This window comes from Amphibalanus amphitrite, unplaced genomic scaffold (genome assembly GCF_019059575.1).
Source record: "Amphibalanus amphitrite isolate SeventyFive unplaced genomic scaffold, NRLGWU_Aamphi_draft 000021F_arrow, whole genome shotgun sequence".
NCBI lineage: Eukaryota > Metazoa > Arthropoda > Thecostraca > Balanomorpha > Balanidae > Amphibalanus > Amphibalanus amphitrite.
In genome coordinates this window covers 659,223-682,103 of record NW_024881517.1, presented here as the reverse complement: position 1 = coordinate 682,103, position 22,881 = coordinate 659,223, and the positions used below count along the sequence as shown (strand labels likewise).

At 49.1% G+C, this 22,881-nt stretch overlaps 1 protein-coding gene across 17 annotated transcripts in view; it reads right to left on the bottom strand.

Moving 5' to 3' along the window:
* Positions 1-1,237: 1,237 nt before the first annotated feature.
* The window catches only part of LOC122390847 (protein-tyrosine sulfotransferase-like), a 67,668-nt gene continuing 46,024 nt past the window's right edge, over positions 1,238-22,881 (bottom strand). For 6 of the 17 annotated variants that reach the window (XM_043384200.1, XM_043384210.1, XM_043384260.1 and 3 more), the window contains 5 exons: positions 7,687-7,853; positions 7,072-7,296; positions 6,659-6,853; positions 3,985-4,238; positions 1,238-3,622 (listed from right to left, as the gene is read on the bottom strand). In XM_043384200.1, coding sequence (XP_043240135.1) covers positions 3,364-3,622; positions 3,985-4,238; positions 6,659-6,853; positions 7,072-7,296; positions 7,687-7,853 — 1,100 coding nt within the window. In that variant the 3' untranslated portion in view covers positions 1,238-3,363. Of the gene's footprint in view, positions 3,623-3,984; positions 4,239-6,658; positions 6,854-7,071; positions 7,297-7,686; positions 7,854-9,106; positions 9,592-11,334; positions 12,158-17,597; positions 18,040-22,881 lie in introns of those variants that run through there. The other 11 variants (XM_043384221.1, XM_043384231.1, XM_043384287.1 and 8 more) reach the window with 7 other exon arrangements.

The following is a 22,881-nucleotide window of genomic DNA, read 5'->3' as shown; positions in this document are numbered from 1 at the left end:
GTTCACTATCAGTAAAACTACATTTGCTTGTTTCATGAGCAGTATTTAGACGAATCAACTTGTAGTAAATTTTCAATTAGCCAATCAAAATTCAGTATTTGCTAGCGCGAGCAGTGCTTGAACAAAATAGATTACTACCATATCTTCCCGCCATATCCCAGAGATCCCTTTACGCTGTACCTTCACTGAACGCTCATCAAAGGACAGCGGACATTTAATGATTTACGATACCTCATACCCCGTGCGCGCGGTCCAAGGCCCTATATACCGCGCGGTCCACCTCCCCCCGTCCACCCTAACCCCCCGTGCGCGCGCTAGCTGGCCCGTGCGGGAAGTTCTAGTGCACTGTGCGACTGCAGACGTAGAGTTTCACGAATTTGACACTTAGCCATGAACACTCGTCACCGGTCACAGTCGCCAGTTTTTTTTCTCGTGCCATGTGGGACAAGTACAGAATTTTGGTGTTCGTTGAAGGCACATCTTGCTGTTGCGGGTTTTCTAATGAATAATGATCACGTGAGCCGCCCGTGGTCGACGGTCGCTAAGGGGCTGAGCCGGTACTCGCGGCGACTTGGCGAAGTCGCCAGCGTGACATTTGCGCTGTTAGTGACCGGCGCGAGACCATGGCACGGCGAATTTCTGTATCTGCTGCTAGCAGACAGACATTTGGCGAAGCCGCTGCCAGAGCAGCATATTGGGCCTGGCCGAATGTCGGACTGCCAGCAGCAGATTCGCAAATATCAATGTTTCGCTACATTCAGCCAGAGACATTCAGCCAGCTGCCCTAGTATCCGTTTGGCCCCGGGTCGGGCCAAGTCTGGTGACCCACCTGTGTCGAACTACGAAACCATCCACTACGAATGTAACCGTAAGCCACTAGCCAGTAGACGGAGTCCGACACTGTGTAATATCTGTCTGATTCATCCTGTTCTAACTACATCCCCACTCGCAGACCGTGCCGTCCGCATAACTGCTTCCAAAAGAACCCCGAATAAAGCAATCGGGAACAGCATCGGTGGCCACATTGCGTGTAACAAGCACTCTGCCATTTGCTCTGTGAGTTAGTAGAGAAGTTTCCCGGGCGACATCGCTCTTGTCGCGTTGTTACCAGCAGTCCGCTGCACTAAACGCAGAGGACGCCTCGTTCGCTCGCAGTCCGCCAGTATGGGCGCACAGTGCGCCGAAGCGCCCACCGCAGCTCCCCGCCCGCCGCTGGCTCCGCGTCCATAGAACCGACTCGCGAGTAAAGTGCATTTGCTGACACCAAACCGTGTCCTGGCCAATGAAAATACATTCACGGGTTACGGTGAACAAATTGTGAGTATTTAAACGCAACCTGGACAGCTGCTGCCACAGTGGCAGAATCAGAAGGCGCAATCAGTCAACTATAACAAATAAATAAGCTCTAGTTCTAATACTTCAAGCAATAAAAGCGTAACAACCAAACATAGCACCAATAACGAAAACAAAGTGCAGCGTAGACTAGCCTGAGCAGGTTGGAGCGCCTCAGCTTGCATTCCGTCATGCTTTCAGCTGCAAAACACAGTCACGGTACTTGGCGAGAAGCTGGCATACCAGTTGTGCACAGCTCATCAACGGCTTATCTCGATCCCGGCCGCGGCGGCGTCACACATGCACCCCCCTGCCCCCTTCCCCCCGGGGGCTGGCCACGGGACCCAACAATGCGTCCGTGCCGGCCATTCCGGATCAGGGACGGACATTTGGACGTCGTCAGACGCACTCATGACGGGCAAACGAGTCAAACATGCACTAAAACAGACCACTCTTGGCTTGTCATTTAAATTAGAGGCGTGGTTTAAGCACTCGGACGCGGCAGGCCTCCCCTCAATTCGCAGGCAGGTACGTGCAAACGCGCGCTGGCGGGCAGGCGGGCGGGCGGGCGGGCTGCAGGCGGGAGGGGCCGCGGCGCCGGGCCGGCGGCGGGCCGTGCCGTCAGCTACTCTGTAAACGGACAGCGATCGGTCAGTGTCGGCGGACCCGCCCGTCCGAAGACAGAGCATGCGGGTGGCACGGAGCTACAGCGGGGCTGAACATACGAGCTGCCAATACGGCAGGCAGGGAGGCACCACGCAACAGGTGGTGGTAGTCATGGCAACGGTCAGTGGGCGGCAGCGAGCATACGGGTGCGAGCCACGAGCGACAGTAAACAGGCTGCACACGAAATAATGTCACACACGGGCACCACAGAGCAGGCACACGACGAAATATTGTCACACGCGAACATTACAGGGCAGGCACACGACTTGGGCAAGTCGGGAACCAAGAAATAGCAGACGAATGTGCAGCGCAGGCATGCTGCAGGCGAGCGAGGCGGCGGGTAAGGCTACAGCTTAGCTATCTTTCCACTATTTCCGATAAGAAAAGAAACCGTTCACTGATACCTGTCTGGGCGACAGAATAGGACAGAAAGAAAGGATACATATCACGGTTTATGTTGATAGATGCAGTGTGGACTGTTAAAAACAAACACCGGTGCCATGTTAGCAAACCACTAGCTGCTGGTAACGCGCGCTAAAACAACAAATACAGCGCATAGCATCGGCGCTTTATTCCATTCGGCACCGACTATGGAATACAGACGCGCTATAGCTCTCGATTCCGTACAACGGATGACTGTTGCTGACTATGCAAGATCGACTAGATGCTCAAAATGAACACGATTCCCGCCGACGGCTACGGGTGCCCCTGTAAAACCAAGAACAAACGCGCCCAGCCCCGGCCCCGCCAGCCCGCGGCGGCGGGATGAGCTCGGGACGGCGGGCCTGCGATATCACGTGAGCGACACTGGGGGACAGTAGCAGAACAATACCCGTGACCGGTGGTCGGATTGTGCACCGTGCTCTGACCGGCACACGGCGCGGTCAGCTGACATAAAATATGGCACCGGGGGATCAGCCAGCGAGACAATGTCACGATTCAACACATGTGAGCCCACTGCAACTGCCAACGTAACGACAAAAACGCGTTAAACGGCACAAATAGACCTCCGATCCTGGGATAGTACTGGCCATAGCTTAGTGTACACGCAGAGAGGCACACAGACACACACGCGGGCGGAGCAGAGAGGCGGACAGAGCGGCCCGACCCCAGTGAGGGCAGTGGGACCCCGCCCCGGAGCCCGCTCCGCCCGTCCTGAGGTCCCCGACCCTCGGGCGCGCCCTGAAAGCCCAGGTTCGCCACACGGACGCCACCCACACCCCGCCGCGCGGACCGCATCACGCAGCGACATTATTCCTCTGTTCACCGCCGCCTGAATGGTCACCAGCAGCCTGCGCCCGACAACAGGCATTCTGCGGCCGCCTATCCTACCCCCCCCCCCCCCCTCCTGTTCCGGCGCGCCGGTCACTCGGCGCCGAGCAGCGTCTGGGCGCGGCGCTGCCAGTCGGCGCTGTCCCGGCGCACCTGTCGCGTGTTGCGGTCCACCTCCGGGTCCGGCTGGCCGTAGGCGGGCGGGTTGGCCTCCGGGTCGTAGCCCAGCACGCGCAGCATGGGCGCCAGCTCGGCCATGTCGCGCACCACATCCGACGGGATCTGGCCGACCCACTTGGAGAGCGCGTCCAGGTTCACCGGCTTGATCACCTGGTCAGAGGAGCGCTCCGTCCTGGTCGCAGACGGGGGCGGGGGCGTCAGGGGGCAGGCCTTCAGCAAGGAGGGTGGTGACACGACAAACGGACGCTAATGTATGGGGGAGTTTCCTGGACATTGGCGGTTATTGTGCTCTAGCGAGGGTCGATAGACAGCGGACCGGGTTCGGACGATCAAACTAAACAACGGACGGGTCAATGCACAAACATGAATTTAGTGCCAACTTCTAACAGAAAAGGATTCGATTAACTCTTCACAGCATATGCCGATGACAGGTCCAATGAGAGAAATACTAGCCGAGTGGGCGTTCCACTCCCACCATCTCCATCGCTACTCCCGGAGCCGTAACTCGGCCTGCCAGCGACTGAGGCGACTCACTTGGAGAGCGACACGCCGCCCGGTTTGTTGATGGCCTGCTCGTGGTGCAGCACCGTCTCGTTCCAAGGAATCTCCAGAAACTGGAGCATGCGCTGCATCCAGAGCCGCGGGTGTAGCACCAGCTGCTCGTAGGGCACCCGCAGACACCAGCGCGGCCCCAGCTCCAGGCACTGGCGGTTCATCGTCTCCATAGCCGCGTTCCAGCGCTGCATGCACTGCCGGTAGCTCTTCAGGTCGAACCCCGTGATGGTTACCTGGCGGAGACGAAAGGGACCTCGTCACTTGTGAGACTGATGACAATGTAAGGTGGTAGCTTGTAAACACACATAGGGGAGAGTGGGGTAATTTGGCCGCTTTTTTTTAGAAAACGATGTAACTAAAAATCAACAACACATTTCTGCATTTTCTCAACGTTGACAGGTGTGGCATACATTTTACTTTCCTGGACAGTAAACTTGAAATGATAGAGTAACTACTTATCTTGAAATTGTGACGTATTACAAAGGTCTGCAAAGCGGCCAAATTGCCCCACTAGCAGGGTTATTTGGCCGGGGGTGTGGGGCAATTTGGCCGGTGTTAGTTTGAGGCCATTATTTTTGCTATAGGCGAGTCAGCTTCACATTCAGCAATGACGCGTGTCCTACGACGCATTTGAAGCATTTTGGAGGTTGACTCAGCCGTCACAGGGGTCGAAAATAGTCAAAATAGCGGCTCTAGATGCGATGACAGTTTTTTACGAATAGCTTTTGAAGTATAGGCCAAAACTAAAAGTACCATCGTAATTCTCTCGTCATTCCGCATCGAAACATGTATGTGTTGACCTAGAGAGGTCAAGGTACCAAAGGTTTGCTTCAGGTCACGTTACCTCAGGTCGCTTGACCTCAAGGTTGCGTGAGTTCAAGGTCATCATGTATATCATTCGATGCGCCTTGACGAGCTGAACACAATGAGACCATTTGCGCGGCTGTATCTTTTTTCTGTAAGTATTTATTAGCAAAAAAGCGTTAGGTAACCTTTGATGACGTCACATGCCCTTACAGCTGTCCAATAGGAAATATGGCATCAAGGTAGTCAAAGTTGGTCATGAATTATGTCCTTTATGGTATAATTGACCATGACAACTCGGCCGTCCCTGCATAGTGACTCTGAGCGCACCGGCCAAGTTGCCCCGCTAGTCCCGGCCAAATAACCCCACATTGCCATTCTGAAATTTTTTGTCTATAAAGTCGTCATGGCTGTACAGAACTAGATGAAATTGCTCTTGGAACCGCTGAACACGCTCAAGAATGGCGCTATAATGTCGGAATTCTCTTACCACCCAAATACTACATGTTATACAACTTTTTAAACGGAAGTGAAAGTTACCATTTTCTAACGAAATTCACGTTTTATTAATTTTGAATAAAACTAAGAGGGGGAAAGGTTTGACATTTGTTCTCGAGTTAGTTCTACCGATGACAAATGAATAGAGACTAAAGTTATTTCATTCACTTTTATCAGCTTTCGTACAAGTGGGGGCGGCCAATTTACACCACCGGCCAAATTACCCCACTCTCCCCTATTAGTGTGCTTACAACATAGTCACAGAGGAGACATGCAGTCAGGGATGCACGTAACATATCGGCTTCCTGCTGCACGTTCTGTTTTGACATTGTGGACGCCAGTGAGAGGTGGATGTCTCACTGGCCGCAGTGGGTCCCAAATCCCAATGGCTGGTGCGGGCCAGTGGGATGTGGGCGCAACACTCGGGGAATGGGTTAATAACCAACGACTAAACACAAACTTAATAAACGTCAGCGCCCGTCAGCGTGGGCTATTCTAGGCGATATAACCGACCTCGAAAAGTTCAGTTCACAACTCATTCAAGACGCCCCGCGACAAAATACCGCGAACTCTGACGAGGCGCCCTGACCTGACCAAAACACTAGAGCAGGTAAATCCTGAAAGTTGCGTACGAGGAAAAGGTGCCGGGGAAGTTCTTCAATGCGACCTTCACAAACACACCTTCGTCGCATTAGACTGACACCTATCAGAGACTAATTATAATGGAATAAGTTCGCAGAATGAAGTGAGGATTCCGAACTCTCCAGGGGACCTCACAAAAGAGATAGGAAGCCCTGGCCTATGTATTCGACTTTTGGCACAGGTGGACTGTCATGTTAAGCATTGCAAGTCTGCACTGAGTTCATAAGACCAATCCCATCACAGCGTCTCTAGTATGTCGGGGAAGTTTATAGGTTTTCAGGTAACACCGCTGTAAGTTGCAGCGACTCGTAGAAGTTTTGACGGAACAGCACCGCCGGCTGGGACTTATATTACATTAAATTTCAGTCATGACTGGCAGCCGCGGCAGGTCACTGGCTCCTTGCCTGCCGCTGGCGCAAACAAGAGTTCACGACCACTTAGCGAACTCATCTGGAGAAGACCCGTGCTGGATATGGACTGGAAATAATAGAGATAAAGCAGGGTTGAGGGAATACATTTTTGATCTACCGCCCGAGTATCACGTAACGTATGGCACAGGCCCACCCGACACCGGTCCTAGAACCCGTGCCCTTCCATCCCGTCTCACCCAGACCTCAGTCCCATCCCGCCCGGGGGGGGGGGCAGTCCGTCCCGTCCAGTCCAGGCGGGGGGGGGGGGGGGTCCGCTCCGACCAGTCCCGGTCACTCACGTGTCTCGATATGATGGAGTGCACCGTGGCCCGGCCGTCCCGCACCATGAACACAAACTTGGCTCGCGGGAACAGCCGGTGCAGATAGGTGGCCGATTTGATGGTGAACGGGTCCTTGTTGCAGAGCCGCGGCGCCGGCTCCCCGTGCTTCACAATCACCTCCAGGATAAATGACGATATGGCGGAGTTCAGCACCTGCCCGGCAGTCGCAGCACTCAGTTACAGCGTGAGTCACATGGGCGAGCACAGAACGGAGGGGACGGCACAGCCCCCAGCCCACATAAATAATCGCCCGGGGTCGCAGATTACATGGTGATCTCATCCTGTGACCTCAGGCCTCTCAAATTAAACGATCTCCACACGTCACAACCCGCTGCCGCCACCCCCGCCGCCGGAGCGTTCCTTCCTCTCACCTCGTCATTGAGGCCGGCCTCCTCCAGTCGCACACTCTCCTTGGCCGACTTTTTCCAGTGGGAGTACATGCTGAGTACGCGCGGGATGACGCGCGTCTCCTCGCCGCAGCGCACCATCGGGTGGGCGTCGAGCATGGCGCGCGCCAGCGTGGTGCCCGAGCGCGGCATACCGCCAATGAAGATCAGCGGCAGTGTGCGGTCCACCGGCGAGCCACCCAGCAGGATCTGCGCGCGCAGGAGGCGCCGGAGGGTCAGCTGGTAGGGCCGGCCGACCTGGGACGGGTCAGGGCAGGGCGGTGGCGCAGGACAGCCTTGCAGGCTACCGGGAGTTCAACTTCGATTTGCCAGTGAGAATGATGTAGGTAAGTAGCTGCTCGTTGTAAAATATGAAATAATATTAAGCCACAGTCTAATGAAAATTACTTAAGAGCAAAAAATAAAATAATTATATGAACAAAACCACAATACTGCACGAAGTTCGGTTAGTAATTACACCAAAAGCACACAAGGCGTTCGTTAGTTTCACATAACCATTAACCATATTGATCCGCAGAAAAAGCATAAAATGGTGTTATAAGTGAGCGTATCTGCCCGCTTTCCCCTGCCGGTGCTCACCGGGTTGATTGGTGCCGACGGCAGGATCTGCACCACTCTGTCATCACTGGTGAGGCAGGGTGGCCCCAGCAGCTGGTGCACCAGCAGCACCAGTGTCAGCAGGGCGCCGACGGCGGCCAGCCAGCGGCGCTGGGGACGCCACATGGTGCCCCCGGCCGGCCGATCACCTGACGGAGGGGCACACGGGGTCAGCAGGGGCGCAGGACCATCAGGGGCACAGGGTCAGCAGAGACACAGCGTCAGTTGGGGCAGGCCACCATCGCTGGCGTTTAACCCCAGCCGGGCGGTCACCTGGTAGATGCAAAAGAAAGCAAATAATTACCTAGTCATCGCTGTTCACTCAACCCACACCGCCGCGGTACGGTTAGCGAGGTGTTCCGTAACTATCGGAGACCAGCCTACAGACTGTTGTGTTTATTCTGTCCATCATGATAACGATACGCGTCAAAGTTCGTTTCGCGAAGTTCAAACCAGTCAGTCAAGACGCTAGCATTGGCTCCATTTACGGATCGCCTATTGATAAAAAGCTGCAGCCTGTACCGTCGACCCCGTGTTGAAGGAGACTGTGGCCGCGGTATGGAGCCACAGGCTCAGGCCCATGACAGTTTAGGGCCGCGATCACAGCCGAGTCCGATGGCGGCAGCAGCCAGCAATGACTACCATTTTTATTTGTAGGTATAGCCGGTGCCGATCGCGGATCACGGGACTCCCATAAGGATGATTGGAGCTTTTATATGCGAATATCGACCGCCGCACATGTAAACCGGGCTGATTGCCTCGAAAAGGTCTCAGAAAGGACAGCGCCGAGCAATAACAATTACTCTGGCGTACGTGACGCACGTCGGCGGCTCTCCGAGCGGCTTGTGGGCGCTACCAACATATGAGAACAAATACGACTGGCTTTTATAACATTGTTTGATACGACAATGCATTGCGTTTACAAAGAAATGCACAAACTGTTATGGATGCATTGAGATACACCTGGCCAAGGCAAATGGACATTAGCATAATGAGTCTCGCTCAGTATGCAATTTATTTGGTGGGTTAAATGGCAGCGAGGATTGCAAATTAGTTCAGCTAAACGATGGCTTAACATTTAGCAACGTTAGTACCTACCCGGTAAAATTACAGTAACACACGACATTCTATCAGGATTGCTGCCGATTATTACCAGTCAACGGAAAAGCTTCAGACAGAATTGGGAAACAGACAGACAGAAATTTGGAATTGAAATGGGAAACAAGTGCAGTAATAAATGCAGCATTTGGTGAATGCAGTGCAGCATTTAACTGTTACTTTTCTCTTCTATAAGTGTTTTGAAGAGTTATAGCAAAACTGTGGAATATCCCTAACGTTCGCCAAACTAAAAGTAATGACAGCATCTCAGCTAGCAGTTAGCACTAGCAGTTAGCACATTTACCTTTCACTGCAGCATGCCCGCCACATCGATCCGAGCTACAAAGTGCAACGCTGGGACGGTCCATAGTGTACCTTCTTTAAACGGCCAGTACACACAGCGACACTCATCGACCCGCCGCCAGAAACAGTCGTCAAAGTTCAGCAGTGACAACTCTGAAAGCCAGCGGTGGCGCCGGCATACCGGCACGTAGTAAACGATTGTTTACAACAGCCTCATCGTCGCTGGCAATCAATACCTACATTGTGAAGAAGAAATGATAAATTATCAAGCATAAGCAATTTACGAGTGTGATGATAATATGGTAGCGAAAAATGAAACATAAGGCCCTAAATTAAACGACTTGTTGAAATGGTTGGACTTTATACAGAGAAGGTGCACCGGTAAGCTGGGTAGGTAAACAATAACTCCATGGCCCTTGCTTTGGACCATCAACTGACTTATGCAAGGACTTATGTTTTAGGGCCTTGAACTGATTCAATCGAAGGAAGACAACTTTTTTTGGAGAGCACGTTCCGTGTGACACTTACTGAGCACTTGCGCCTAGCTCGTCTGTGTCTAATTACCAAGCCGTGCATTTTCAGGACATTACAGCAAGCTTCTCGGTTGGTGCATCCAAAATTACTTTAACGAATTACTTAACGTTACGGTGCATCGACCATATGGGTCTTACAACTGTTATTCCTATTTCCTAATATTAACATACCTGCGAACAAATTCAGCCATTACTTCACCCCACCGCGGGGATTAAATGGTAGCAAACGAGAAAAAAAAAATGCTTTTACGAGAGCAAACCGTGCATAAGCAAAAGGGTCCCGACTCCCGAGTTTCCTATCACACAGCCAAGTACAAACACATTTTCTCTCAACGTGGGCCGTGCGATTTTCAGACCCATGCTTTTCATATTTCAATGAAATGCTGCAAAGTATAAGAGCTCACAGACGCATTAGCTGACACCTCGCGAGTGTTTCAATTGTCGTGACCTGTGATCTGTCGTCAGTGCATAAATGGGATAACGATTTGGCATACCTACCCCGGGTACAATACACAGATAAGCAAAAAAGCACGCAATTGCTCAAATACCAATTCCTTGTTCCATGTACCCGGGGTAATAACCAACTCTGTGCTGACTACTAAATGTATTGCGGTGCAGTCCACCTTCCGGCGTACACTTCTAGAGCCATCTAGTGGCAATAACACACAACACAAAGCTGCTTTCGCATACGAGAGCCAGGAGGAAGGTAGGTATTTGTTGAGTGTTTTTATAACGTTTATGCTTCGTCAAAACATAAACAAACCAAGAAATGTCGCATGCCAATAAGGAACTAATCAAAATCACGGAATCACGAGAAATGGCTGTTCACATAATACGTTTATCTAATCTACTCCGAAGCCCGAGGGAGTAACCCACATGGTCATATATTGCTGTGTGTCGAAACAAGCCTCTCTCAGGTTTGAATCAACAGCGTTGGTACCTATATCATTATTGTTGGTTTTGAACCTGAGCCCGATAGGAAGTTAATGAACTATTTCGACTCGGGGTTCATTACCAGCCCAACCTGTTGCGGCGCAGGTCGGTGCGGTTTCCGTCTAAATACGGGTATGTGTGCGTGTTACCGGGTGAATACGGAGTCGACCGAACGCAGCTCTGAAGGTGTCGGTGACGCCAATCAGTCAGCTATTTCTGAACGGCGAACGCTGCCCATTGAAATACGGCGTCGTGTTTCAGCAGCGGCATCTCTACCGGCTAAGTTTCACTGCAATCACCGGAACATGTGACTAATGATTCGGCGAGCCAGGCCCAGCGCAAAAAAAAACATCCACAAATTGAAATAGGTACTGAGGCAAACTTTGAAATTTATTTTGCGCCAAATTGCAACTACGCGTTCCCGAATTCACATACTAATTTGCAGCCTGTTTCACGCACGACAAACCAGAAGCGTTTCGAGAGCCCAACGCAACGCCAGATATTTAGATGACTCATTGATATTACGTCAAGCAAGCAGTTGATTTTCTCTTAGGAGGCAAATGCAAGCCACCAAAGGAAGTGACAATTAGGGGAAATACTCGGGGTTCTTCTGAAGCATGTATCATGGCAAACTTTCAAAGCACAAAGTTACTCAAATAAGAGACGCAATGCTTGTTTTTCGAGGCTCCTTTATGCTGATGGGATTTCCCCGCAGACAATTTGATTAAAAAGTATTCGCCAGGCCCGCGCCAAAGATACTCACAGATAAACTGGATTGACGACACGTCCCTCCTGCCTGGCTGTCAGTCTGTGCGCTACTAGGGATTTCGCACACCGCGACTCCAGCGAAAGTGTCCGACCGCGGGCCGAGTGACCGGAGCGGCGCAGGAACTTCCCGGGTCGTGCCGTCACCGCGGCAGGACAGCCGACCGATCGTGACGGACAGCGTCACGTCACACGACTTCACGTAACGTCACCGTCATACGTGACGTCACGACACGTTGGCAACACGCGCACCGGTCCGCCACGGCCCGCCAAAGAGCTCGCGTCTAACAGGTGGTCGCGCGGCAGCTCTCCGACCGGCTCCTCCGCCCGGTCTTCGTCAGCAGCTGCGACCACACCGGCGCTACTGAGCCGTGACCGTCCCTCACGGTCCGTGCCGAGCCGTGCCCGTCCCTCACGGTCCGTGCCGAGCCGTGCCCGTCCCTCACGGTCCGTGCCGAGCCGTGCCCGTCCCTTGCGGTCCGTGCTGAGCGCGGAGCGAGCCGGCGCTCCTCGGTCGGCCGGCGGCCGGGTCAGAGTGCGGTCAGCAGGTGGGAGCCGCCGGCTGCGCGCACCGGATCGATGACACCGCCGCCAGCGTTGCCACAACAGCGGTCACGCCGGCCGCGACGGACGCTCAGACGCCGCCGACCCGACGGACGGACGAGCCGCGTCGGCGGCCACTGTCACTCGGCGGAGCGGCCCGGGCAGCGCGGTGACAAGTGGTGCTGCACTGGCCGCGGATAATTTTAGACGGCCCACCGACCACCCCGATCAGCTGGCGCCAGGCCCGCCCGGCCGGCCGCCGGAGCACTGCAGCCGACGGCAGCTGCCCAGCAGACGCCACGGAGCTCGGTCGAAACACGACCCAATAGGCCATCGAGATCAGTTAAATTGGGAATACGAGTCCCCAAGAGCCATGGTCTGGCGGTAGCTGTCGCTGTCTGAAGTTCTCATAAAAGTCACTGTTCAAAGCTTAAAGATAAACAATGGAAAAATACAGGCAAATCGTCGAAACATATCAGAACTGGGTCCATGTCTCGTCACCAAACAGCAGAACGTCGTCCAGACGGCCTGCGCGCGAGCCTCCGGCGCGCCTGAAGTCTGTCCGTGTCAGCGCCGGGGCGCGGCCGGTCCGCTCGTCACGCCGGACAGAGTGGGTCACTGTCCAGTGCCGGCCACACGGCACTGTCGCTGTCCATCACACGGCGTAACGAGTCCGACCGTGAGCCGGTGGCTCAGCAGTCCGGCCGGGGGACGGTCATCCCACCGAGCCAGTCCAGACATATTATGAACAAAAACAAACGGGCGACTCACTCAGCCGCCAACGCAGAGCTGAACACGACTGCCGAAGATCAGACGTTTAATGTCTCAAGCATATTACGCCCAGAACACATAAACAAGGGGTTATGTTAGTCGTTAGCTAGGTCTCCCAGCTTTGTCATATCGTTTTCTGTGTGCGCCCACAGCGGCGGCAGTCGGACCCAGTTTCCATTCAGAAGTTCAGTAGCGCCGACCGATGGGACGGGCCCTCTCAGACGGACGGCCGAGCGAGCCTGACCCTGCCGCCAGACCTCACGGCTCGGTGGTCTGTCGCGGGGAGAGGGAGGGGCAGCGGACACGTCACAGATCTCGCACGCACCGCCGGCCGCCGACACAGCGCGGCCGTGCCGAGCCAGGACGGCCGGACGTGACTGATAGCCCGGCCACCAGACCGCCGCGACGCAACGGCGCAACGTCCGCCGGAACGACGCAGACCGACGGGCGTGCAAGAAAGCCACCACGTGTCAGCGCTGAGGCTTAGTTATGAAAAACTGTGATTGAACATGTAGTTCCTGATGCAAAATAGGTACCCAATACCCACAAAACATTTTTTTTTTTTTTGTAAAGCATGTAACTGCAATGGTAATATGACAACACGAATTTTAAGCTAAATGTTATTGTAGGATTTTAAAACGTAGAAAACATGCCGATCCGTCTCTCAAAGAACTTTAAAGAACTCAAAGAACTCAAAGCCCCAAATATACTGTTACTGTTATCAATCTCTGAAAGTTTCAAATTGATCGTTCAGTCGATGTAGCTACAGCGAGCATTGCAACTTTTTCCGAGATAAGGTCACTTGACATGACCCGGTGACCTGACCTTGAACGACCCAGGTCTGATATTATGACAATGTGTATGAAAAAGATCATGACCAGGTGTGCCACGTTTAGATATTTGCGAAAACCTGAAGGGAGGGTGTGAAAATGCCTCTTCCCCCCCCCCCCTCCCAGCTGCATGGTGCGCGCTAATGAGCCCTGGTACACTGTACAGCCCAACGCTAAAGTAATGTGCGGTTTTACCAATCTCAACGGATGGCTTTGACTGGCGATTTTTTAATGCGGAGTGATCGAAAAGAAGACGTCAATAGATACGAGGGGGTATCGAAAAGTTCTGATCATCACCATGAATTAGATGTGATAGAAATTTGATTTTTTTACATGATGTGCATTACTCCTTTACAAGTCACCACACACGACCGCAAACTTATTGCATCGTTTCTTGAGCTGCCTCAGGCGGTCATTGTAGGACCTTCGATCTGTCCCGTAAATCACTGCTCCACCTCATCAATGACGTCATTTCCGTCCTTAAATCACCGGCCATACTGTGGATTCTTCATCTCCCGTAACAATCAAGAGTCAGTTAATACCCGGTCAGGTGAATTTATTAGATGCGGTGGGATTTAATGTCCACATCATGTTGTTTCTTCAATTGCAGCTCAGGACAAATGGGCGGGGGCGCTGTCGGTGCGGATAAAACATCTTTCTTTGGCTTTTTTGCGGCAATTCTGCTTGAGGCCATCTCGCAACTTCTTCAAAAGTGTGCAGTAGTGCTTGCTTATCACTATCCGACCATCATCAAGACAGTCGGTAATGACTATCCTACGCCAGATCCAGAACACTGATAGCATTGACCTTCCATATCGGCTTCTGCATCTTCGCCTTTCAAGAAAGACAGATGTGCCGTGCTTAAACTTCTTGATCGTCTTTTTGTCTCTGGATCATACACATAGACCCAGCATTCGTCACAAGTCATCGAATGATCGAAGATGTCTTCAATTTCCTAAAAAAAGGCCTAAATTTCATTTCGAAAGGCCAAGACGCATTTTTCTCTTGAACGAAGTAGACACACGAACTTCTAAGCGGCCTGACTCTTTTATCGTCCGTAGTTCTTCGCTGATAATATTTTCAGGCACTGCCAGCATTGAGACCTTTCTGTTGCACAATCATCTGAAAGGTCAGACGACGATCTGTAAGGATGAGGTCCTCCACTTCCTTCACAGTCACCACCTTGTCAGTCACTGGTAGTCACTCACTTCTTGACTCCCCTGCAAGGGCCATGCAACCAAGTTGAAAATTATTTCTTCATTTTCGGTAAGTGCATGAGATGGGCTTTCCTCGCCATAAACTTATTTCACGTTCTTGATGTATTTTCTCAGTGTGATACCGTTTCAAATGCATTAGTTGGATGACGGTTCGGTCCTCAATGGGCCCAATACTCATCTTTTTCACTTCTAAGTCTCTCCTACATAAGATAAAACCACTTCTCAAGATTCTCTTTGCGGGAACATTGTTCTTAAGAACCAAATATAATACCAACCAAAAATCATCAAAATCGGTCTATATCTTCTATGTGATGATCAGAACTTTTCGATACCCCCTCGTAAAGTTGCAGCTGCAAGGGTGACGATACATGCAAGCAAGTAGCTACATTCAAAGCTTCATTGTAGTCTGGCTAATCGTTCCTAAGCTTCAGAAGCAGAACATACCCATGACTGAAACCGCACATCACTTCTGCTGTGGACTGTACCTACCTGTGGCATAATTCAAACATGTTCTGTGACGGTGATATTAATCATTCTTTAAATATGTGTGTCAAGGTAAAACACCCACCAACTGCTTTTTATTATCACTTTGGCAATCAGACCCTTTGTTATATTGCTATATGTTATATTCGTTGTTATATTGTTATGTTTTAGTAAAGAAATCTTGATATATAACATCTCGTTTTGTGTAGGTACAGCCCCCAGCACGCTGCACGGTACTGGTAGGTCAATTCTTTTTTCGACAAACCAATAACTCAAAGGCTATCAGTTGGTCATAACTCATTGCACATAAATGCACCATAGTCCATACTGAACTCCTTCGATTGGGTCTATCACTACGAAATATATGCCTAGTGTGATAACAAAAAGAAAAGTTTGTTTTGGGGGCAAATATAAACTTTTGTGTGTTGTTCTCAAGCTGGATGGAACATATATACCGTGATAAGTCAAATCTAAGGTGTGGAGCCTCGTGCGTCTTGCTATTACGATTTCAGAATAACTGATAGCATAGTATTCAATTTATTCTCAGTTTTGGCGAAAAAAAGAATACCTTTTTACCATGCAGGGTGCAGAGGGCTGTATGTGCAACTGCTAGGTATAATAGGAGATTCTTAACAAGTGTAAGAAGTGCCTGAAGCAAGCATTTGAAAAGTTTAAACTTGATGCCAAAAACCTGCTATCTCAAGTACCTATCAAAATTTGCTTTTTAGCAGCAGCATATCCCCTATTGGGCAGGATGCTGAAAACAGGGCACCTGGGGTGATTTGATCAAGGCTCATGAAATTCACTTGCTCAGAGCACATGACAATTGGCCTGTGGAAGGCAACGGGAGGGCGAGAACTTTTTAGTGGCCATGTGACTGGATATGCCCTTCGGCGCCCTGTTTTCACTTTTCAGAATCCACCCATTCCAATTCGGGCTCAGCTAACTTTGAAGTTGGACAGTCAAACACAAGTCCTCAATCTAGGGCCTGTTCCAGTGCCTCCAGAAACCTCCAGAAACCTGTAGAATACTCCAGTCAGCATTCCAGAATCCAGCACCAGAAAGCTTTTACCGAAGCCGCTTTTACCAAAGCCACAGACTCCAGACTCCAGTCAGTTGCAAGATCCTCATTTCACTGGAAGTTCACTGGAGGCTCTGGTCTACAGTCATGGCGCACATGTGAATTTACGAATGTTAACAAGGGAATTATTGGGACTGTCAATGTTACAAGTTGATGTAAAGAAAATTATATTTCTATGATTTTTTAAAACTTGAATTAACTACACAAATTTTACTTTTCAACAGTGAGTTATCAATTATCATCATTCCTTTGGTATCCTTGGCACCAATCTCCAGAAGTCTCCAGGTTGCATTCCTGTGACTCCACTAAAACTTCTAAGTAGTAGAGCCTCAAGTCAAGAATTTCTACTGGAGGTGCTGGAACAGGGCCTTACTTACTAATAACTGGATAAAATCAGCTGGCGACATAGGGTAGCTATGCTGTCTATTTATATAAACACGGTAGTAAATGGAAAGGACCATGTAAAATGGCACCCATATAAAAATTAATAAATAGATACTTATTCATTTATATCTAGCATTGAAATACAACAAGCTCTGCTAGCACCACCATATGGCGCCAGCTTGCAAATAATCCAGTTAATAATAATAGTACGACCCCTGGACGAGGCCCTAGATTCCCGACTGGAAAAAATGCCTCCACTACGCTGAAGTTCTCGGCGGAGGTGATGCGCCGAAATTTCGGCGCAAGGGTTTATGCGCCGAAATTATTTTACCAAGCCATGCTTCATGCGCCGAAAATTTTCAAGGCTTACTGATGGCTGCAGGCTGTAGCCACGCACTTTCCGTCGAGGGGGGGGGGGGGCTGGCGTGTGTGTGTGGCTGTCTTCCAGTGACTACTGTCTACAGACGGTTGTTGGCACGGTCGACGGGATCGGGCAGACAATAGACATCAGCAGGCCATGCGGGACCGAGCACCAGCGTTCGCTATCACAAAATCTCCTGACTCACAAACTCACTGGCATGTTCCATAACGTGACCTTTATTTTGTTGCCCGGCTCTGATCAGCAGTATGTGCCCAGCCGGTGACTGATTACGAGGGGGGTTGGTGCCACCCCCTGACGGGTTTTTCGCGACTGCTCCGGAGCCGTTTGTGATAGAGAGATAGAGAAAACCGTCGATTTACGCCGAAGTACGCCGAAAATTTCGGCGCAAGCCGTCGATTTACGCCGAAGTACGCCGAAAATTTTCGGCGCAAACGCCCAACTACGCTCGAGTTCTCGACGAAAGCATGCATTTTTTCCAGTCGGGCCTAGATTCTAGTCAAGCACATTCATGACCAATTTTCTTTTGTCATAAGCATCACAACATTCAAATCATGAAAAATTTTCACTCACCTGCGTGAATCGAAATTGGTTAAAACCATCGAAGCAGATAAAAAAGCAGATATGAAATCAAAAATGATGCCTTTTCTTCCGTCTTATGGAAAAAGTATGTCAAAGTTAAAGTATCAGGGAACTTGCAAAAAAACTCCACTGTTCAGCTCTTTCACAATTTCCTAACGACCACCCCCTCCTAGCTCGAATGCCCCGGTCGTTCCTGATTTTATCAAATATTAATTCTTCGAACCCTGCAAAAACAAATAAATATCTCCAATCAAGGGCAAGGGACGACGGTGAAAACAGGGCGCCTGGGGCGATTTGGTCAAGGTTCGTGAAATTCACACGTGACGTTTACCATGTAGAAAGCCGACGTAAGGGGAGAAGGGGTGAGACGGGGAGAAGCAGGGTACGGGAGAAGCTCCAAATATCACGTGACTAATATGCCCTCCGGCGCCCTGTTTTCACCGGCGTTCCAATCAAGGACGTGCATATAGTTGCATCATATTCACATTCAGATTCGCGTGCACATTCGCGGACCCCTTCGATTTGGCTGAAAATTGCACAGCAGATAGACCTTGAGCTCCTAAGTGCGAAAATCATCTTCTTATTGACCGACATTAAGTATTTTCCAAGTTATTCACGTTTGTTTTACTAGTACAATATTCTGGTTCGTAAACTTCCCGGAAAAAATCGGACCTCATCAAATTTCAAAAAAATTTCAGAAATGATTAAGACTCAGTAGTTCTTTACAAAAAACTAATTTGCATCAAACGCGGTCGCATAGTTATCTCAGGACAAGTCTCTAAAGTTCAAGGTCGTTCAAGGTCATGCAATTTTTATCACTTTTTGGAGTCGTTTCACATGTAACAGCTTCGTATTTATGAAGGACATTAGCTATACATACTGCAATAACAATATACTTAAGTACCAGAGGCATTGTTATACCAAAGGGCGAAAAACAGTCGATAAACTTATTGAGCAAAGCCAAGAGGCAAATACAAGTGATATTCAGATTTCCCGTCCTAAAGTGAACTTGCCGGACCCCTCCGATTTCGTTCAAAAACACAGGAATGATGCTCCTTGACCTCCTGAACACGAAAATAGTGCTACTTTTGACCGACATCAAACACTTTTCCATATATACGCATGCGTGCACATTCAAATTACATATGTTGCATATGGCACGTTGGGCGGACCCCTTCGATTTCGCTCAAAATCACAGGAATGATGCTCCTCGACCTCCTGAACACGAAAATAGTGCTACTTTTGACCGACATCAAAGACTTTTCCAGATATACGCATGCGTGCACATTCAAATTGCATATGTTGCATATGGCACGTTGGGCGGACCCCTTCGATTTCGTTTAAAATCACAGGAATGATGCTCCTTGACCTCCTGAACACGAAAATAGTGCTACTTTTGACCGACATCAAAGACTTTTCCAGATATACGCATCCGTGCACATTCAAATTGCATATGTTGCATATGGCACGTTGGGCGGACCCCTTCGATTTCGCTCAAAATCACAGGCATGATGCTCCTTGACCTCCTGAACACGAAAATAGTGCTACTTTTGACCGACATCAAGGACTTTTCCAGATATACGCATCCGTGCACATTCAAATTGCATATGTTGCAAATGGCACGTTGGGCGGACCCCTTCGATTTCGTTCAAAATCACAGGAATGATGCTCCTTGACCTCCTGAACACGAAAACAGTGCTACTTTTGACCGACATCAAAGACTTTTCCAGATATACGCATCCGTGCACATTCAAATTGCATATGTTGCATATGGCACGTTGGGCGGACCCCTTCGATTTCGTTCAAAATCACAGGAATGATGCTCCTCGACCTCCTGAGCACGAAAATAGTGCTACTTTTGACCGACATCAAAGACTTTTCCAGATATACGCATGCGTGCACATTCAAATTGCATATGTTGCATATGGCACGTTGGGCGGACCCCTTCGATTTCGTTTAAAATCACAGGAATGATGCTCCTTGACCTCCTGAACACGAAAATAGTGCTACTTTTGACCGACATCAAAGACCTTTCCAGATATACGCATCCGTGCACATTCAAATTGCATATGTTGCATATGGGACGTTGGGCGGACCCCTTCGATTTCGCTCAAAATCACAGGAATGATGCTCCTTGACCTCCTGAACACGAAAATAGTGCTACTTTTGACCGACATCAAAGACTTTTCCAGATATACGCATCCGTGCACATTCAAATTGCATATGTTGCATATGGCACGTTGGGCGGACCCCTTCGATTTCGTTCAAAATCACAGGGATGATGCTCCTTGACCTCCTGAACACGAAAATAGTGCTACTTTTGACCGACATCAAAGACTTTTCCAGATATACGCATCCGTGCACATTCAAATTGCATATGTTGCATATGGCACGTTGGGCGGACCCCTTCGATTTCGCTCAAAATCACAGGCATGATGCTCCTTGACCTCCTGAACACGAAAATAGTGCTACTTTTGACCGACATCAAGGACTTTTCCAGATATACGCATCCGTGCACATTCAAATTGCATATGTTGCAAATGGCACGTTGGGCGGACCCCTTCGATTTCGTTCAAAATCACAGGAATGATGCTCCTTGACCTCCTGAACACGAAAATAGTGCTACTTTTGACCGACATCAAATACTTTTCCAGATATACGCATCCGTGCACATTCAAATTGCATATGTTGCATATGGCACGTTGGGCGGACCCCTTCGATTTCGCTCAAAATCACAGGAATGATGCTCCTTGACCTCCTGAACACGAAAATAGTGCTACTTTTGACCGACATCAAAGACTTTTCCAGATATACGCATCCGTGCACATTCAAATTGCATATGTTGCATATGGCACGTGGGCGTACCCCTTCGATTTCGCTCAAAATCACAGGAATGATGCTCCTTGACCTCCTGAACACGAGAATAGTGCTCCCATTTCAGAATTCAGTAAGTGCTCTTTTTGAACGCCATCAAGGACTTTTCCAGATAGGATATGACGAATAGGGCTTTTCCAGGACATACTTTCAAGGTCACGCTGGATTCACAGAAGACGAATAGAATATCGAATAGAATATCGACGAATAGAAGGAGCATCATTCCTGTGATTTTGAACGAAATCGAAGCGGTCCGCCCAACGTGCCATATGCAATACATGCAATTTGAATGTGCACGCATGCGTATATCTGGAAAAGTCTTTGATGTCGGTCAAAAGTAGCACTATTTTCGTGTTCAGGAGGTCAAGGAGCATCATTCCTGTGATTTTGAACGAAATCGAAGGGGTCCGCCCAACGTGCCATATGCAACATATGCAATTTGAATGTGCACGGATGCGTATATCTGGAAAAGTCTTTGATGTCGGTCAAAAGTAGCACTATTTTCGTGTTCAGGAGGTCAAGGAGCATCATTCCTGTGATTTTGAACGAAATCGAAGGGGTCCGCCCAACGTGCCATATGCAACATATGCAATTTGAATGTGCACGCATGCGTATATCTGGAAAAGTCTTTGATGTCGGTCAAAAGTAGCACTATTTTCGTGTTCAGGAGGTCAAGGCGCATCATTCCTGTGATTTTGAACGAAATCGAAGGGGTCCGCCCAACGTGCCATATGCAACATATGCAATTTGAATGTGCACGGATGCGTATATCTGGAAAAGTCTTTGATGTCGGTCAAAAGTAGCACTATTTTCGTGTTCAGGAGGTCAAGGAGCATCATTCCTGTGATTTTGAGCGAAATCGAAGGGGTCCGCCCAACGTGCCATATGCAACATATGCAATTTGAATGTGCACGGATGCGTATATCTGGAAAAGTCTTTGATGTCGGTCAAAAGTAGCACTATTTTCGTGTTCAGGAGGTCAAGGAGCATCATTCCTGTGATTTTGAACGAAATCGAAGGGGTCCGCCCAACGTGCCATATGCAACATATGCAATTTGAATGTGCACGGATGCGTATATCTGGAAAAGTCTTTGATGTCGGTCAAAAGTAGCACTATTTTCGTGTTCAGGAGGTCAAGGAGCATCATTCCTGTGATTTTGAACGAAATCGAAGGGGTCCGCCCAACGTGCCATATGCAACATATGCAATTTGAATGTGCACGGATGCGTATATCTGGAAAAGTCTTTGATGTCGGTCAAAAGTAGCACTATTTTCGTGTTCAGGAGGTCAAGGAGCATCATTCCTGTGATTTTGAACGAAATCGGAGGGGTCCGGCAAGTTCACTTTAGGACGGGAAATCTGAATATCACTTGTATTTGCCTCTTGGCTTTGCTCAATAAGTTTATCGACTGTTTTTCGCCCTTTGGTCTAACAATGCCTCTGGTACTTAAGTATTTTGTTATTGCAGTATGTATAGCTAATGTCCTTCATAAATACGAAGCTGTTACGTGTGAAACGACTCCAAAAAGTGAGAAAAAATTGCATGACCTTGAACGACCTTGAAATTAAGAGACTTGTCCTGAGAAAACTATGCGACCGCGTTTGATGCAAATTAGTTTTTTGTAAAGAACTACTGAGTCTAAATCATTTCTGAAATTTTCTTGAAATTTGATGAGGTCCGATTTTTCCGGGAAGTTTACGAACCAGAATATTGTTCTAGTAAAACAAACGTGAATAACTTGGAAAATACTTAATGTCGGTCAATAAAAAGATGATTTTCGCACTTAGGAGCTCAAGGTCTATCTGCTGTGCAATTTTCAGCCAAATCGAAGGGGTCCGCGAATGTGCACGCGAATCTGAATGTGAATATGATGCAACTATATGCACGTCAATCAAGGCCCTACCATTATTTTTTTTTAATATTGCTTCGTTATAGATGTGTTCAGGATTTCAGCTGACAGCTCTAGATAAGCGGCTCGTGAAAATATCTCTTTGTTTATTGGGCATATTTAGCAAATGCTGTTCAAGCATCATGAATTGAACATAGTAAACCTAGCTTGAAAACTGGTAACAAACGAGTAAAATTGCGTCATAAGAATCATTATGTTATCTGGTGTTACGATGAATATTCCAGGCAACTTAGATGTCTAAGAGCCTAAAAACACATATTCTCTCTGAATTTATTCATATGTAACATGTAGATGAGAGAAAAACTAACAAATAATTCATTAAAAAGGTAAATACTTCCAAATTATAGTGTAATGACGACTATCAACAATGCTCAACTCAACGTTTCAATACCTGTAATGACGACATAAACACTAGACCTGAGTCTCTAACTTAGCAAACTTAGCTATATAAAACAGGACAGATCTGACGCTATGCTGGGCATTTAAAGCTA